Below are 19,919 nucleotides of genomic sequence, written 5' to 3' on the forward strand. Positions count from 1 at the left end.
TACGTGCTTAGGGTGTGCGATGCAGGATGCATTTCTTCAAAGAGTTGTGTGAGCGTGGAACAAGCAACCCAGCCATGTTGCTGTAGCTGGTACCCGTGCTACTTTCAAATTACTGCAAATAAGCTAGATCAGCCCAAAGACCTCCTCTCGTTTTTAGTGATATTACTGTTAGTGTGAATTAAACATTACCAAAGGTTGTACCAAAGGGTACTGTATGTATGCAGGTTGTGATTTGCAGACACTTGCACACAGTCTGCCATAGTACTTAATATAGAATTTCTAGATTATTTTGGACACTTACAGCATGTAATGGAACAAATACTGTAGTACTCTGTCCTTTAGTATCAAAGTCTGAACTCAACTGGCTACCATGGGAAGTACTTTTCCATCAGGCTCCTAAAATTGTAACATCTGATTCATGAACTTGGACATCTTAATTTAATATAGCAGCATTAGGCTTCATTAGAAACATAGCGGAACTTGCCTGTTCACCAAGACATCATCATTGTAAACAACTGATACATTTATCAGACAGGAAAACTGGAAAAGGATGTATTTTGACTAATTCTGCCTGAAAAAAATAAAATTCTACAGTAATACCTTTAAACATCCACACCCAGGGTCTGATTTAAACAAAAGATTACGTTTGAGCCTGTATTTAAATACTACAAGCCTGCAGTCTAATATTAAAAATACACTTGATAATTACTATATTAAGAAACAGTTTGTAATAGCCAAGTGGTATGCAGTAAGACCACTGCTTAAAGACTCTCACTAGGGAGAATATACTGTACAGGCCTCCAAGACTTCTGCCTGAGCAAGCCCTCGGTCTGCCGGTCCTGGGGAGAGGGGCAGACAATATACCCTTCTAACAACGCAAAGATTTGCAGGCAACTGACAAGCAAAAGGCACACTGCTGCTCACTGGACATTTGTGTTTAGTCAGTTATTTTCTTTCTCCTGGGAGCTTTTTACCATAGTGGAGTAATCTCATAGTTTGAGTTTCAGATTTCAGATTTCCTTGTTACACTAATCCCTGCATAGTTGGAGGGGAAATAAATGTCAGTTATTCCACAGACAAATCCGACACTCGGAAATAGTTTCCTTTTCGTACATGTATATTTATACGGTGCGAAATGACACAGTAAGAGAGGTCTGGTGACCGCGTGGGTGTTTTCTTCAGAAGAAATTCACTAGTTACAAATTTTAATGCTACCTACTGAGATTTGGCAAAAGGATTTGAAAGGATACATTTGGATTTTTTTAGTAGGCAATTTTACAATGTCTTCCTGCGTTATGAATCTCTTTTCAAGTGTGCTGTGTCCTCGCCTACTCACTGTTTATCCATAAAGCAAGATTTGTGCAGCACATTTTGAATTATTATGTGGAACCTACAGTAAAGGTCAAATGTAATGTCTGAGAACAAGATAACAAGACATCGTATTAATGATTCATTAATTAGCAGAAAAATGTTATTAATTTGTATTCATATATATATAGTATACTGATGCACAAGAAAACTGTTCTTGAAATTGAACATTAAAAGGCCCATGAAGACATAGCGGATCTGTTTTACTTGAAAACCAATGAGTACTATGGTTATTTGTTTTGCTGTACTTTTTATCCTTGTGATGGACATTTACTTAGTCTACATCACGTGGTGAGTGAAGCAGGCTCATTGTCTGCATTGTCTATGCCGAGCTGAGCGAAAATAGCAAATTAATTTCAGCATACTGTATATAAAGCCCATAAAAATGACAAGGTTTTCAATCAGACTAGAAAAGGGGAGGACATGATAATGCTCATCTGTGTAACAAATACAGGCTGTTTGCTGCCGGCGGAATTAAAGACAGGCTTCTCATGCGAGAGATGTTGTCAACTGAATGAGAAGCTTTCCTTCAGTAACTAGCAGACATGAGCAGGAGTCAGAGTCTGACCTCCCCCCGCTACAATCTCCCCATTCATGTCCTGAATCTCGAGAACTGTTTCTCGACCTTCGTGGCACCAGAATGAGACACACCAGGATGAAACACAAGGGCAAAGCACGAAGGCTGGACGGGAGCAAATTGCCAGAGAGGTGTGGACTGTCATTGAACACAAGAAAACCCTTGGTAGTCCTTGAAGCAGCCTGCCAATGGTCACACTGCATACTGATGTAATGATGTCAGGGATATATAATGAATTTAAATCAGGGCTTTGAATTCTTGTGGTGCACTTGAGATTAAAATATTTCGGTCCTTCACGGTGTTCTGCACTGGGACATGTGAAAGACACAGATAATGGTGGCTGGTGCTTGGGATCATCTCAGTTCTGCCTGGTAGTCCCCAATTCTAAGCCCATATCTTCCATGCAGCAAGGTACTGTATATAGCCCACAAGGTGACACAAGTTTTGACCAGGAACAAGTAATAGGTTTATTCCGTGCTGAAAAGAGAAGAAAGAAAACACAACGTTTCGGCTGTGGAGCCTTCTTCGGGTGTGAGCTTTCTTCTCTTTTCAGCATGGAATAAACCTATTACTTGTTCCTTTGCAGCGTATGCATGCTGACGCAGCTCCCCACCTGAACAAGTTTTGACATTTCTGCTCAGTTTTCATAAAATGGCATCCTTCTTTTTTTCTAAAAAAGTGACGTCATTCTGTGATACACGCTGTTTAACAATTACCATAGAGGAAACAGTCGTAAGAGTGGAGAGCTCTAGCAACCTCATTTCAAGGCTGGTCTGCTGCCCTTGGCTCACAGACATTCAACTCCTTTGCTGTGCAATCCAACTTTGGTGGATTTCAATGCAAAGTCAAAAGACTAAGTTACTCACGCTGCCACCAAACAGGATTCCTGACCCATGCAGGTGAGCTGTTGTGTTTATGTACATTTCAATATTCTGTGCATTTTATCCTCCTGCAAGTATACAGGCTTCTGACACTGACAAATAATTCACAGTATTTTCACAGCAGCCACAATTCCCAGAGCTACAACAGGCAGTCATGCACACGGAGAATATAAGGAACACAGATGCAGATGAGTAGCATATGGACGCATCTGTTGTTTAAATTACAGCTAAGCAGACAGTACGTTTGCCTTAGAGCCAGACAATCCTAGGTCAGCTCTGCTCAGTCTTAAACACAATGCTAAGAAAGCTAAATACCATCCCAGCATCATCGTACACATCTTTTATTCATGCCAGTAACTGCCTTAAAACTTCAGCAGGATAACTTTCCAAACTGTAAAGGTTCAAAGGTCTGGCTGTAGCAGGCGACTACCTGTAGGTGCAAGTAATGGTAAGATTGTACGGACTCTTCACTTAAACCTGGCTCTGGAATTTAATACGGCTGTTGAGGGAAATATGAAAAGCATGGCACATTTTGCACTGACACATAAAGCATTCAGTTTCTAATAGTAAGGCAGAGTGATTTTAAGACACAATCATAAATTGAACAGTTCAAACCTGGCCTCAAACAGCAAGTCTTATTCTATTCTGCAGATGTCAACAGGCCCTGCAGACATTATGTATCAATTCTATACAACCAAGAAATACCGCAGTTGGTGCTCCCTTCGGGCTGCCTTCAGTGTGAAACACTGTAAGCAATGTGTAATTAGACACAAAAGTACTGGGAGAGACAACAAATGAGCTAGATGGGCAGATTGGTATCCTGTCATCCACAGCAGTTCTGATCTTTTCATGAATTATTTCATATCAATCCATATCTGCAGAACCTGAAATGATTTTTAGGTCCATAAAATTTCAGAAAATCAATTTTGGATTTTTTTTCCTTGCAGAAAAATGCAGAAATGAACCGAAACACAGTTCTAGAGTTTTTCTGCACCTTAACTCTGTTGTATAATGAGGGCGCTGTACAAACAAGATTGCAGTCAGCAGTCCGGTTCAGATGGGTGAAGGGACTGAAAAAGGCCAGCTCTTTAAGAATACACGATGACTAGTCAGGCAACGTTTGCTTCACAGTTTCTGTCCAGGATCCTTGCAAGTACAAACTGCAAACCCAGCTAATAGCAGACATTTCTTGTGGTAACCCTGCGGGCACTGAGGCACGCAGGGCTGAGACACTGGAAGGTCTGAGCTCCAGGTTACCAGGCGCCCATGTGTTTTAAATTGTTTTGGCCTGTGATCACTCTGTAATGAAAGCCAGATGACAGAGCAGGGGAGACTAGGGCAGTCATGGGATTAAAACAGAGCTCAGTCGTAGGGGAGCCTGCTCCTCATGGCATGAATGGACGCAAACGACATTCTGGGCCAGAAAACACTGACTTCATGCAATTGCCCTCAAAATAGTCTTCACCCTGACTACTGAGTATGGTAATACTCCGCTATTTTTAGTTAGCTAAGCCTAGTAGCTGCCTTGTATAAACACACACAAGATAAAATTTGTCTCATATTTCGTTAGTGCAAAGGCAGAGATATTGTGACCATACAGTATGTACTGACATGTTTAATAGTACGGAGCCACTAAATAGCACTATTGGCATAGCATGCTCCACGTAATGTGATGGCCACTGATAGGAAAGAGCAGGGCTCTGCAGAGCCTGTCACCTCTCTACAGAGGTCAACTCTGATTATGTTCAAAACGCAGCAGTGCAAAAAGAAGGAAGAGTTCTGCAGACATGTCAGGCTTCCCACTAACTGGGACAGAGAGAAGTTTTCAACAAAGAAAATCTCAAGGGGAAAGCAATAGATATGCAGCAATCCAAGTTAAGTAAGGCACTTTCAAGTAAGAAAGAGGTATTGATACGTGGCTGTGTCCATTGGGAAACCACAGTCAGATTACACTATAAAGAAAGCCATGGAGAAAGTTGTCGAAATGAACACAGCCACGATTTTATGTTTTGAGACTTTCCAAAATCAAATGGTGCCCATGTGATTGAGGCCTTCTGTGCTTTGCATTAATATCTGGCTCCTAACATTTTTACACTGTCTCTCTCAAGCATCTTTCAAAAGGGAGTATACTGAAATCTATAGCATACAAATTAATGTTTTTTTGTGGATTTCTGCTACAAATAGCATTTCTCTTGGGTACAAGGGTATTCCAGAAGCTCCATTTGAATTCAATTAGTCAAGTCTGCATCGCCAAGATACAGAGGGGAAATTTATAGGCTGCTATATTCATGCAGCTGTGGAGTGGAAACAGCATTAAGATCCTGAAGAAAGTGGCGCACACAACTGGAATTAAAGTGCCAGTGGTCACAAAATAAATTGATTTCATGTTTAGGAAATATTATTTTTAAAATACTGCAAATCAATTGAATTTTAACACCATAAAAAAGAGTTTTAGTCTTGTTAATGGCTTGATTACCACCTTGCAATAAAAAAAATACAATACCTTGCACACAGGGGTCACCCTTATTCCATGGAAATATTCCTGTATTGTACTAAGACTCCTGTGGAGAGCTGGACCCACACAGGGGCAGGTAAAACTAGAAGACCAGTGAGAAACCCCCGTGCAGAGCAACATGAAAGACAACAGTGAGAGAGAACTTGCTCCTTTTGAGCGGGAGGCACTGGATTCTATCCATCTATTGTCTAGTTGTGATGCCTGGACAAGCTCCAGTTCTCCTGCATCAGCACCCTCCATCACCACGGCACTCATCAGGGCCACCTCTAACAAGATCAGGCCAGGCTTATCAACCTCGTTAAGAACCATTCCTCAGGGCTCTGACATTGAGTCGGCTCACAGGAGTGTGTGTTTGTTCTTGGTGTCAGGCGTTTCCAGGAGTTACTTTCCCAGTTCGCTTCCGGTTCCTGTTTGCGACACTCGCTAACTATCTATCACCCTATCTGTATAGATATCTAACTATCATCAATAAAGTCTTATCCCCTCCTGTCTCCAGCCCAAACCTGATCACATAATAAACTCTGTAATCTTCACTGCTAATCGGACTCGGAGAACAATCACTTCGCCAGGCCCTTTTTCTTTCTACCTACGGCCCTGGTGTAACACTAGTGCCCCCTGCTCTGTGTTTCACAGTTCATTCTGAGGAAATGCCCTGGGTTGACTGTGCACGTCACCTGCAATGCAGAGTAACCCTTGCACAGTCAACCCAGAGGACTTACAAAGGACCGCACAGTAACCTGTGCTTACTGAGAGTCGCTGGCTGGGATCGGCACGCCGCAGGACCCATCCACTGCTACCCTGCACAACTTTCCCTGCCAGGGCAAGCATGTCTCATTGCCACCAGCCGCCCTTTCACACACATCTGGAGGCGGCCCCTACAGAAGGGAGCACGTATTCTGAATTTGTAAGGAAGAGATGCAAAGGCTAACAACCCCATTACAGCCGCTACTGGGCCATTGACTTATCTTTGTTGCTTAATTTATTGCTGCTGCGTGATTATGTTCAGCGACAGCAGATGCTGCCTCTATCACCCTCACTTTCTCTTTCCATCTTCTTACACTTACACCACGGAGCACACCCGTCCCAATTCATTCCAACAGCACGAAAGCGGCCTCTATCGTGCAGAAGAGCTCTTTCTCCTTCTGCTAGTCGATTCGAACTGTGTCTGCAAGTGGTGAAGCTAGTGATATCTGGACCACTGATATTGTTTCGGTCAGGCAGCGAGCTTTGAAAAAATAATTTATGCCATAACATATGAGTGTTTTTGTCATGGTGCTTTTGTTCAGAATACAGAATTGCTCCTGTAACCACCTGGAGCCAGGATTTCTACCATCCATTTTAGTTACTTTTGAGCAGAATGCAGGTTCATAAAACTCATAGTGTAACATCTGCCAGTTCTGCTTCTAGAGTTTCTCAGTGTTGTAGTGAACACGCCTGGTGTGCATCTTAATTATTGCCAAATCCTTGTCATCGCAGAGTTTCAGACAATCTGCTGTCAGCTCTTCTCATTAACGACTGAAATTGTTAGAACAAAGGATACATTACTGTTTTACTTTCAGTGTGTTGCCTACTCTGAAATCACGTTTCTCAGTTTGTATTTAGGGTTGATTGTGTTAATGTCCTGTCTTCCTAGAGAAGAAAATGATACATTTATTTCTAATTAATGACTGAATCAGTAAAATCTGGCAGATAAATTGGTTAAACAGCGAAAGTCTAATTATTACACCTAATGGAATTAAAAAAAACCATGGTTGGCTGTCTCAGGTTTACAATACACAGTATGTGGCTGTGAAACAGAGCTTGTCCAGTCATATATACTGTATACAGTATCTGAAACATACATTAAAATGTGTTTGAAAGATTCAGTTTTCAAAAGAAATACAATACAAGTATTAAAAATTGAATAATCTAAAACACAAGCTTTACTAAATTCTGCACATCCAGGTCTTAAACAGTGATTGCATGTTGGAGAGAAGAGCTGTGTGTCTTTAAAGCAACACTTCATCACAATGACAACTGAATCGTCAGATTTATTAATAACTGGATTTTCTAAAACTGCCATTTTTAAGTCCTGCCATTACTTAAAAAGGCACTTTTATTTTAAAATCTGCTTCACAAACGTTTATTTCAGCCCAAAGTGGTTATTTGTATTCAAAAGAATGGCATTCTGTTCTGAGCTCTGAGATCCCTCTTCATTGTGAACAAGTGACAATCACAAGTTAAATGCAGTAAGACTTGCTATTACTCTTTCTTAGCTGTAATTTCATCATTTAATGTCTCGTTTTGAAATGCCAAGAAATGTCAAGGATTTTGACATGTCCTTTTGTGTGTGTGTATAAACACCAGCTGAAAGCAGAGCGAGGGAAAAACCTTCCAATGCTTGTTTCTGTCTGCTGCGGTAAGGCTCATGGTATAGACATTACAGGTATTGTCATTTAGCCAGCATCCGACCTGAAACTGGGCCCCAGCTGCTCGTCTGGTCCGTCCCTCGGAGAGCCAGTATGGAATGAAGGTTTGTCCTCGGAGGTCCCCTGCCAGGCAAACAAAAACACCAGGATTACTGGACAGGAAACAGGGAGGCTTTGGTGTTTCTTGATGTGCTCAGTACGTCTACCTGCAAATGTGGCATGAAATTCAAAGACTGTAGTGCTGGCTCGTGCAGTGCATAGCTGATACTTTGGTACACTGAGAGAGACAGGTCTTTTAGATAATGTAATGACCTGAAGCCCCAGCCCCTGTGCAAATGGTCTTACTACCAGCTGTGATGAATCAGTATCCAGACAAAGTGCAAAGTAATCACAATGAGCTGAAACTGAAGATTTGACAAAGTTATACAATGTTATTTGGCGATGTTATACAGACACTCCAAGATTTGCTAAAACAAATCCCTAAAACACGGTCTTACAGTGTATTGTCTCCCCCTGTATGATCTCAATATCTCAAGCTAATGAGCTATTGATACTTTCTCAAGTTAAATGAACTGTTACTTTAGAATACATTTCCATGAAACAAAAAAATTGACTTTTTTTCGTGCTTTACTTGAATGTGGCCTTACATGCCCTGTGTAATACCTTCAGAGACGTGGCAATTCAATGCAGTGCTTTAATTTTTGAGTCCAGGCACTTCTTGTTGAGTCCCAGTACTTTATAAGGGTTCACAGAACTAAATAAATCCTCTAATAGCTCTCCTACCTACAAATTAATCATGTTAGATTCACAGTACATCTGATTATATTCCGCAAGGCTGAGCACTCTAACATGGATGTGCTTTTTAAATACGTTAATACCTTGAGTTGAGATCACAAAAAATTGTGAGCTTGTTGTCTGTCCAGCACAGCTTTTTTATCACTTCCAAGATAAACTGGAAGAGAGTTCTTCTCTGACAGAATATGGGGATCGGTTTTTCTCTAATTCATCAGGATAAATCCACAACCAAGTGGGGCAGATTTCTGTTTTTACAATCCATGGCCAAATACGGGGCTTCTCAGCTGTGATATTTATACCAGCGAACTAACAAACTGTTGCCATATTTTACCAATTATTTTTAGTAATTGGGGGAAAGGGGGCACCAGCTCTTTTGTTGCACCTCAACTATGACAAACCAAATGATCATTTAGAGACATCCCTAAATGATTTTACAGATATCTTTTAATATATGAAGAGATCTCGAAATCATTTAAGACACATTTACATATTTTGATATCTATAAATATTTGAAGATATCTTCATACGATTTGGTAATCTGGCTTGCGTATTCGAGCACTGGCTACGTGTGTTGTAATTTGTAATCCTTTAGGACTATTGTTATAAAAGCTGTGTCACAAAAATAAGTGTTTGAAACATTCCTCAAAGCACACATTCAGTATGTCTTAGAGTTAGGGCTGGAGTAACAGTATTAGGGTTAAGCTTCACATTAGAGTTTGCCTTATTGTGAAACCTACAGTACGTGTTGTTGTACAGTTTTGGGTAATGGTCATAAAAGGGTTCTGAATGTTGTTAGACTAATATTTTATGAAATGATAATACACAAGACCTTCTGCGTTAGCAACCTTTTCTCATTTATGAGTTAAAGCTGTAAGAATCTGAAACAGATCATAGACAGGGTGGGAAAACAGTATTAGAAATCCTTTTGCTATATAAGGGAAAAAAGAAATTCTCATGGTCTAAGCCGCATATTTTGGTATATCTTAAACAAAGAGGATGAAGTCATTATAGCATGTGTTAAATTATATCTGTGCTAATACAAATAGCTACAGTACAGTACAAGGGAATTGGTTCTTTTTTGTTCTTAAGAACAATCAAGATTTATTTTTCTGGGAGTCAGGAAAAGCTCACTAAATGGGCTATTGCAGCTATTGGCCTTACTATCAGCCCACACAGAAAAAAACACAGCCTGTACAAAGGAAACTTTGAAAATGAAAAACTTAATTTTATATTGCAATGGTTCCAACTTTGACTTCCATCAAGTTACACGCACAAAAACGCCTTTCTTCATCATTCAAACAATGCTGACAGCTAATGACAAAACAGAAATATTGAACCACCTCAAAAAAACTATTTTTAAAGCATTAGACTGTGATTATCAAAATATGGTATTATAAAGATGCTTAAAATACTGTACTCTTTATTAGAAATATAGGTCTCAATATGGGAATCACACATCACTTTGTAAATGATAAGGCAGTGGGTAATTGCCAGTTGTGTAGTGATCATACAACCTAAAAGCCTGTGGCTTATTGTGAGAGCCATTGTATTACCGATAGTTTGAAAAATTGCTGCTTGGTAGTTTCTTCTTTAAATAGGTATTATTTGGCCTCAAAATGTTTAAAATGAAATTAAACAATGAACCAGGACTTATTGTATTAGCCTGGTAATGAAGACATATATTTAGTACCATCTTTTAAAAAAAACATCCATAATTGCATCCTCAAACACACGTCCAACAGTTCGTCCTGTCCCACACAGCGTCTTAGACACTGCTAGTGATGCATTTGCTGGTGAGACGAATCAGTTAGAAGGCACATTCAGAAATGCTTTAGGGGAATGTGCGCCAGAAATAATTCCTCCATATGTGCCACACAACACGACACGACACCGTCCCAGTGACATGACAGGGAGGAGGTGTGAATTTGAGGTCATCACGAGACAGCTAACAAACCAAAGAGCAAACTCTAGGAAGAGGGAAGTCAGGTGAAAATGATGAAGGACTTGAGCGCTCAAGGACGTTCTTGCAGCTCAGAAACCGTGGCCCTGACAGGTTTCTGAGCAGGTTCTATTTTGCTGTATGGCTTTCATGCAGGTTGTTACATTGTGTTGTGTAGAGTTTATAAAGGTGTTCTTAAATTTTTTATTTATTTATTCAAACACTAATGAACAATCCTAACAGAAACAGGAAAGCTGCAGAACACCCACACATCGATTTAACTAAAGGGTCGCGATTCACTAACTAAATTGACACATTTACTACATGTATGAGGAAACGCCTGGACGCACAAGCCAACATTAGGTCACTGTTAAACATTTGGCAGGTGCTGTGCTTTGATGTCATTTCCGAAGTTGTACCATTTGTTTTCCAGGCTAAGCACCTTTGGGAAGGTGTGGATTGGCTTCATCACTCTGCTCTCCTCCCCACTGAGAGCTGATGTGCGGGAAGCATTCTGGAGCACTATGGCTGCCGTCACATCATCCAGGTGGGGCTGCACACTGGTGGTGGTGGAGGGGAGTTCCCATTACCTGTAAACCGCTTTATTAATTACAGATCCCAGGGATGATGGTTTTAATTTATTGAGGCCTTTACTTTGAGGCCCAGATGGATCCTTGGGGATCCTTGAGCCACTGCGGGTGATGGGGTTCCCAGTCATGTGACAGACATCGGCCGCACACTCCTTGTCTGACAGGGGCCTCAGTGGGCGGCGGCTCAGAGGAGTTCGGTGAGATCTGCACTTCATAGACGGAAGGAGGGTGTTCATGTTGGGGACCTTGGCTCCTGCCGACTGCAACTTTAATTCACCCTCTAGGAGATCGCAGAACGCACACAGCTCCGTGTCAGGCCAGAGGAAGATGAACTAGGGTTGCAGGAAATTAGGCTTTCAACTGCTTCCAATTTTGCTCTTGGTATTAACAAACAACTAAAAAACATTGACGCACTGGGAGATTAAACGTGACTAATAAAGTATAGTCAAAAGCATGAAAAAGTAATCTACTACAGTACAAACAATTTTAAAAAAATGTATTGATAAAAACTCAAAACCAAAGTATTGGTTTGCACCTAGCATTTACAGTGGTGATCAGCTTTTCCTCAAGAAATGGATCTTAAGTCCTTCATGATTTACACCAGCACCAAACCCCGATTAATTGATAATCTGCAGGGATTTCTGGAAATATGGGGACTAACATTGCTCCAAGATTCATTTGAAATTATCTGAAAATGTAAATTTCAGAAAGATATTAAGAATGAAATGGGAAAATATGAAACATATTGTATCAGTATCATTTATACTGGATCTTTATAAATAGTGCCAAGGAATTCTTACTGTATATATTTCCTTACTTGGAAAAACTCCTAATATTCAGAAACTACTGACTTTGCTGTACATGCAGTATTCAGATGCCCATGAGAGTATTATTATTATTATTATTATTATTATTATTATTATTATTATTTAATACAGCCCAGCAATGTGGTCCAGAGCTGTTGATCAGTTTCTGCAGCTTACTCACTGTTGGATGCTGACTCTTGCTGGAGATATTGGCTTCACAGATAGTCATGACGCAAAGTCTGGGCACAATCAGGGAGACAATCCAGCAATTTTGAAAAGGCTATTTCCTCAAACTTTGACTTAAACCCTTATGCTACTGGTACTCCGGAAGTCTGAAAAATAGGCTAGAACAAGGCAACATAAAGAAGCAAACTTGCTATGACTTGCTATGAACAAGGGTGTTAAACCAAATTAAAACCTGAGAGACACTGATATGTATATGTCATACAACATACTCCTTGTCGTCTTAGTTTGTGTTTAGCTGGGTGAGAATTCCTTTTATGCTGCTGAACACTGGATTATTAGGGTATCATCTTTCCCCCGCAAACGCGTTGCTTTTAAAGTCTGTTGTGCCCATAAAACGAATCAATTAGGAGCTCAGGTTCATTCAGCCTCTTCCCAGTGCACTATAATACAGAATTAAGGATGCAAGCTGATTGTTTCATTGTTTCAAAAGGTAGGCTGGTGTGTAACAGCTGACAACAATTCTAATTGATCCAATTTTAATTCTTTTTTAATGACAATTTGTGACTAGCCCTCACAGCCATTTCTTTGGGTTTTTTTGTATCTGTGTTATTAATTGGGTTAAACGAGGTGTGGCTCAAGAGAAATTGTCTTTAAGAATGAAGCATTGTGTTGTGGCGTGATTCAACTGCACAACGTGTTGTTTGTTTTGCATTACAAATGTACAGCTAAAATATATATGCACTTGCTTTGTCTTTCCTCAATTTCTGTGATATAATTAAAGAAGACTGTTATTTAATGTCCTTCCTGTGTTTGCATGAGTTTCCTCCAGGTGCTCCGGTTTCCTCCTACAGTCCAAGCACACACTAGTAGATTAATTGGCTTCTGGGAAAACTGGCCCTAGTGTGAGTGTGTGTGTCTGTGTGTGTCCTGTGATGGACTGGTGTCTTGTCCAGGGTATGTGAGTGTGTGTGCCCTGTGATGGACTGGTGTCCTGTCCAGGGTATGTGAGTGTGTGTGCCCTGTGATGGACTGGTGTCCTGTCCAGGGTATATGAGTGTGTCTGTGTGTGCCCTGTGATGGACTGGTGCCCTGTCCAGGGTATGTGAGTGTGTGTGTCTGTGTGTGTCCTGTGATGGACTGGACTGGTGTCCTGTCCAGGGTATGTGAGTGTGTGTCTGTGTGTGCCCTGTGATGGACTGGTGTCTTGTCCAGGGTATGTGAGTGTGTGTGTCCCGGTATGCCCTGTGATGGACTGGTGCCCTGTCCAGGGTATGTGAGTGTGTATCTGTGTGTGCCCTGTGATGGACTGGTGTCCTGTCCAGGGTATGTGTGTGTGTGTGTCTGTGTGTGTCCTGTGATGGACTGGACTGGTGTCCTGTCCAGGGTATGTGAGTGTGTGTCTGTGTGTGCCCTGTGATGGACTGGTGTCTTGTCCAGGGTATGTGAGTGTGTGTGTCCCGGTATGCCCTGTGATGGACTGGTGTCCTGTCCAGGGTATGTGAGTGTGTGTGTCTGTGTGTGCCCTGTGATGGACTGGTGTCCTGTCCAGGGTATGTGTGTGTGTGTGTCTGTGTGTGCCCTGTGATGGACTGGTGTTCTGTCCAGGGTGTACCCCATCTTGCACCAACTGCTGACCGAATACAGGCTCTGGCTTCCCCGCGACCCTGTACTGGACATAAAGGTACAGAAAATGGGTGGATGTGGTACAAAAAGCCTGAGGTTTGTTTCTAAGGAAGGCATTGTGTACAGAAACAAGTCCCAGTATTCTGAAGATTAAAGGCAACTGTATGTAAACTCAGTATCCTAGTTCAAAAATATTTTTTTCCTGTCCTTTCTTACACAGAATATGAGCTTTCAATTCAGGAAACCAGTATGGGTGTGTTCATGCTTAAGTACTGTCAAAACCACTCAGACACAAGAGTAGAACTAAACTGTTCATTTCCTCTATAAGAGGTTACAGTTTGCTTTTAAATATAAGATCCCTTCATGAAACATTGCATCTGGATGGAAACAAATGATTTTAATGAATAAGCAAATAATATAATAGGAACACACTTAATTGTTTATACTTATATACTGTAGCACTTTTCTGGACACTCCACTCAAAGCGCTTTACAGGTAATGGGGACTCCCCTCCACCACCACCAATGTGCAGCTCCACCTGGATGATGTGACGGCAGCCATAGTGCGCCAGAACACTCACCACACACCAGCTCTCAGTGGGGAGGAGAGCAGAGTAATGAAGCCAATTCAGAGATGGGGATTATTAGGAGGCCATGATTGGTAAAGGGCAATGGGAAATTTGGCCAGAATGCCAAACCCTACTGTTTTTGAGAAACACCCTGGGATTTTTATTGACCACAGAGAGTAGGGCCCCAGTTTTACGTCTCATCCGAAGGACGGCGCCTGTTTACAGTATAGTGTCTCCGTCACTGTACTGGGGCATTAGGACACACACAGACCGCAGGGTGAGCGCCGCCTACTGGCCCCATTAACGCCTCTTCCAGCAGCAACTTTCGTTTTTCGCAGGAGTCTCCCCTCCGGGTACTGAACAGGCTCACACCTGCTGAGCTTCACTGGGTTGCCAGCTGTGAGCTGCAGGGTGATATGGCTGTTGGCGCACTTATCTATTAAACTTAACAGATTGAATATTAAACCCATTAACTCAATCAATGACTATAGGTATCTATGACACCTCTTACATCACAGTATACCACAGTCTCTGCTGAGCCAGTGAAAGTATAGAAACCAGCCACCTCTGCAACAGCATCAGCACCCAGTACACCTTGCAGCTGTGGCTGCTGCCCCTTTTGAGCACAATAAGGCAATCAATGAAAGAGGCTGGTACATGCAAATTTTGCCGTATGTTATTTCCCTGGAATGTCTACGCCTGACATTTTAATAGCCTAAACAAAACCAGGAAGACAGAGGAAAGTGTGTAATTTATCCACTTTTTTTTTTGCAAAAAAGCAACCATGCAAACTAAAAGGGAGAGATAATTTTAAATTCACCACAATAACATAAAGACTTTTTGCAGCGAGAGTTATCTCTTAAATGACACATTTTGAAAAGAAACAGCTTTTAGTTTTTCTACTATAATCAGCCAATTTCCTTGTCTTTAGTGGTAATCCCCAATAATTTCACAGAACTAATTCAATCTACTTGCCACCAGGGAGTCGAGATTTGCTTACAGATGGCGTCTCCCTCGATAGCCAACAATATAGTGTACTGACCTTCACATTTCTGCCACCTGCAGGGACATTAGTGATCTCAAGCCTCAGTGTGCTGTGGCTTGGATGCACTGAAAGGTAGGCTGCTGTTGATGTCGCCCAGGGGTTGTGAAAGAAAATGTGTGAACAGCTGCACACGGCTCTGGTGTGCTGACATGGTGGGTTAATTCCACCTGCAGGGCCACAGCTGAGTGTCCCTTCAAATGGAAGCTGGGAGCACAACACTGACCCAGGCCCCCATCATCCCCCAGCCTCCTTTAAGTCATTACTGTGTCTAATGGGCTTAATGGAGATTTCTTTCCTTTGACCTGAGGTTTCCAATTCTCAGCCCTGAAGTTCTCAGTTTTGTCCAGACAGCATTAATGGTATTGCAAGTCAAACATTCAAGAATGCGGAAACATAAGAGAAAAAAACCTTCAAAAAGCCCTTAATGGACCTGTAAAGCAGAGCAGCTCTATTTTTGTTCCAATCAGGGGTGTCCTAGATCTCTTCTCCTCAGAGGTGCGCTCCATTAGAGATCAGTTTCACAAAGTGCCAGTGCTGACATCTTACAGTAGGTTATCCTCAGGAGCTCCAAGAAGGAGCCCCATTAAAACTGCATTGTTTAATTACAAAGGCCTGTTCTTGTGGACAAAGGGATTTAAAAGTCTTTTAAAATGCTTTCAGTAGGGTAATTTAATGGCTATTCCTATACTTTGCATCTGTACTCCATGCAGTGTAAGCAGCCCTTGTACTCTGTTCTTTGCCCTGCTCTTTATGTTATTGTGGTGAATTTAAAATTATCTCTCCCTTTTAGTTTGCATGGTTGCTTTTTTGCATTGCTGAGGAACCCCATGAAAACAGACACGACGTGGTGCCAAAGGTACCAATCCAACTCGGACCCTATCCTGATACCAAAGGGTGCAAGGTGAGCATATATCATGGACAGGACTACAGTCTTTCACAGGGCACGCACACAGATTAATCCCCGTGGGCTTGGAAAGAACATGCAAACTCCACACAGAAAGGTTCTTCATGGACCAGAATCAAACCCAGAACAAAGACCTGTGAGACATTAGGAATAACCACCAAGCCATGATCGTGCCCTGTACAAACCATGCTCCACCTCACTCTTTGGGTTTTACTGCAGTTTTTTGTTGGCCTTGGGTGGCGAGTGAGTTGATTAGGTTTTCAATGTTATTTTATAATATAAAAATCAGAATCCCAACAGTGCAACTTGGTGTTTATGTCACAGGGTTCATGGTGCAAAAATGATGTCACTCCCTTGGGATATAACACTGGAGTCACTCACGTCAGTGACCTGGTCTTCTGCTGGGGCTGATACAGAGCTGCCTAGCTCAGATGCTTAGAGATACGCCCAAAATAGAAGTTTGAATCAGGGATCAGAGGTCAAACACAGCACTGGCAACAACAATTCCCCCCATGAATCTGATTTTTCTGGTTTGAGAAATCCTGGCTGACGTAAGACCAGAAATAACATTACACAAGGAGGTCCCTGAGACCTTCGCAGCTCTCCTCTAGGCATACCTGACACTGCTGAGGCTGGCTGCTTTGTCCCTTTGCATTCTGAATACTCTAAACGTAGAGGAGACAGTTTAGAAAAGAAAAGAAAGAGATTAATTAAGAAGGAAGCACAAAAGACAATGAAATATTTAGAAATGCATCATGACTGTACCACAGAAGATGAATATAAAAATCGCTTAATATGCGCAGCTTTCACAGAATATGAATTTAATAGAATCTGTATATACTGCATGCCCTGAGAGGCATTCATTTTCGCAGAGTATCGCAAGGCTACCCAAGCCAAGGTCATCATACTTGTATATTCTGTCTGAGGCCTTGATCGTTTTAGGAAAAAAAGAAATCCATTTTTAAACCTTTTAAATTTTATTCTCACAAAACACAGTTACCTTCACTTGATTTAGAATTCGCTAAAATCTTGCATAAACAGCACTTGAATTCTGATACGTTATTAGCAATTGTGTAACTCTTCCAAGAGATTTTTGTCCAAGCTTCCATGGCAGCCCAGAATCCTGCAGCACATGTGCAGGGGTTGATGTGTAGCAGAATTATTCTTAGATCTTAGCGGGGAGGAGCTGGGAGGAGACTAGCTAAATGCAGACTTTAAGAAAATGCTAATACATGAAAATAAGAATGTTGACATCCCTTTCAGCTCGCAAAAAGAAATTGCTGTGAAATTCCCGCTTCGTCAAATCCAGACTCATTTTTCAAGGACATTAATGGAAAAAAGGGACAAACACAGGGAACAAAAGGTTTTTTGGCATTACACTGGTCTGCTGTTCATCAGTTAATAAATCTTTCAATCCTGGCAACTTCGGTTCCCCACACAGTACACTCCTGGAAAGAGGTCAGTGGAGATCTTTGTTTTGCAGAGTATGTTGGAATGACAGACATGCTGTTAAAACCAATGAAAGCCGTGTGCATGGGTGGTGTCTGTTTTTATGAGCCAAGCAGGAAACATGCTTCAGAAATATTATGAAACACAATTCACAGGAAAGATGGGTCATTTATCTCAGGCAATCTTTTACAGCAATCATAGTACATATACATTTGATTCTTTTTTGGTCGTTTTCCATAGCGTGATGGAAACAGTTCTCAGAAATGTTAGAGGAGACCCTGAGTGACGTGCAGGAATGTGTTTGCTTGAACAAGTGAAGAAAGAGGGAGGGCAGCACCTTGAGCTGAAAGGAGTTAGACTGATGAACGTTGACTGTAACAGCACAGATTTACATGAGGTTAAACAAGGATTCGACAGTGAGGAATGAGCTTGGTGAAACCTCTTGGCAATCTTTTACAGTGGAACGCTGGAAAGGGTCCTAGACTTGCTCCTGGAGGTTTTGGGGTTCAAATCCCTGGTGAGCCACAGCTGCTGTTCAAGTTATTTTTCCTGGATGGGAGCAGATATAAGTCACTTTTATTAAACACAACTTCCAAATAAGTGAGTTAATCATCTGTATCACACAGAAGATTCACATTGGTGAGTAAGAAGCATTGTTCTTTTTGTTTTTGTCCTGCAAAGTTTTACATCAAAGCCCTAAGGCTGCTAAAATGTAAAACACTCAGAGCACTTCAGGCCTTTTTTGACATCTGTCTTTTGTCTTTATCTGGCTGTAAAAAAAATGAATCCCATCTACCAGTTACTAGGGATATACCAAGCGAGATCCATCCTCCCATTTTCCGCATGCCACTGTGGACTGCTTCTGATTTTGCCATATTTTATATTGTGCTTCATTTTGTGCAGATTGACAATGAAAAGTGAAACACAAGGGGAAACGATGTGGAGGTGCTTTTAAAATTAAGCCCAGGAGGCACTTCATTAGCCAAAGAGGTGAGCCCAGACCCTGGGTACTTTCAGGAAACAGCTGGATAACATCCCTGGATCAATTCTCTACTGACTATCAAAAAACATGTCTTTGCGCAGTAATTTACAGCTGTTGCTATAGCTCTGGGGTCTGAAGTGTTAAAAGAGCACAAGCAGTCTGACCTTGGGCAGTAGGAAGGCCTCAACTGTGCAACACATAATGACACTGCCACAAACTGGTGAGTATATGACATCCAGTTTAGAAAAACAAAACAAAAGACAAGACCACAAATGACTCACAGCTGCATTTGAATGATTTTACACGATTTGTCTTTAATCAAAGATAACCCGAGGAAATACAGTACTGGTTAAGCTTACATTCACAAAGCACGGTTCTCAATTTCAGGGGTGTCGAATTCTACTCCTTGAGGGCCGGATTCTCCACTGACTTTCACTTCCTCCAGCCTCTTCCCTGACTTCATTAGGTTAACTGTTCATTACATACAAAAACCTAATGATCCTTTTGAAGTCTCAGATTAATTTATGGGTGTAGATAGTGCAACTTGAACTGTAGGCACATTTTTAAATCACAAACCGCATAAGACTTGGAGAAAAAATAAACAATTTTTTTCAGAGCTTAAGGCTAAACATCCATAATGCCCCTTGGCCCTTTGGGACTGTAATCAGACCCCCCTGCAGGAAGAAGTGTGAGAATGTAAAGACCACTGTCCTGAGCTGGTTGATGAGCTGGTAGCTGCTTTCTGGGGACTGCAGCAATCAGTGGAAATCGCATAATTCAGGGTTAAAGCAATGGGTGACAAGCACCTTTGCACCCTGCACAGGGGGAACTGAGTGAAGACTCTCTCCAGAGAGAGTCAGACAGTTGTTTTATCAGTAGTCGTTCAACGGTCGGGAACTGTAGATATCTTCAATAATGATCCCATTTCTGTGATCTGACATTTCAATTTAAAAGAAAATGCAAAACATTGTGTTGCAATCCTTGTATGATGTCAAATACATGAACAAATATTATTTTAGAAATTGGCTAAGGTGCAGTGGTTCTTGATTTAGATATTATTATTATTATTATTATTATTATTATTATTATTATTATTATTATTATTATTATAGCAATGCAAATTAATCCTAGAACCATCTTTCATTACAGGCACACCAGCAAACATTTAACAACACACACACAAAATAAAGCTGCAAGTACTATATAAGTTTTTTTAATAGATCTTCACATCTTGAATCTTATCTGTTGGTATAAAGTACATCCTGTACAGTGCTTGAATTATC

At 41.3% G+C, this 19,919-nt stretch overlaps 1 protein-coding gene across 1 annotated transcript in view; it reads right to left on the minus strand.

Moving 5' to 3' along the window:
• Positions 1-19,919, minus strand: part of adam19a (ADAM metallopeptidase domain 19a) — a 124,932-nt gene that overhangs the window by 89,107 nt on the left and 15,906 nt on the right. The window contains exon 2 of the mRNA XM_069187369.1: positions 7,793-7,872. Coding sequence (XP_069043470.1) covers positions 7,793-7,872 — 80 coding nt within the window. The remainder of the gene's footprint in view (positions 1-7,792; positions 7,873-19,919) is intronic.

The sequence above is a fragment of the Lepisosteus oculatus genome, chromosome 1, assembly GCF_040954835.1.
Source record: "Lepisosteus oculatus isolate fLepOcu1 chromosome 1, fLepOcu1.hap2, whole genome shotgun sequence".
NCBI lineage: Eukaryota > Metazoa > Chordata > Actinopteri > Semionotiformes > Lepisosteidae > Lepisosteus > Lepisosteus oculatus.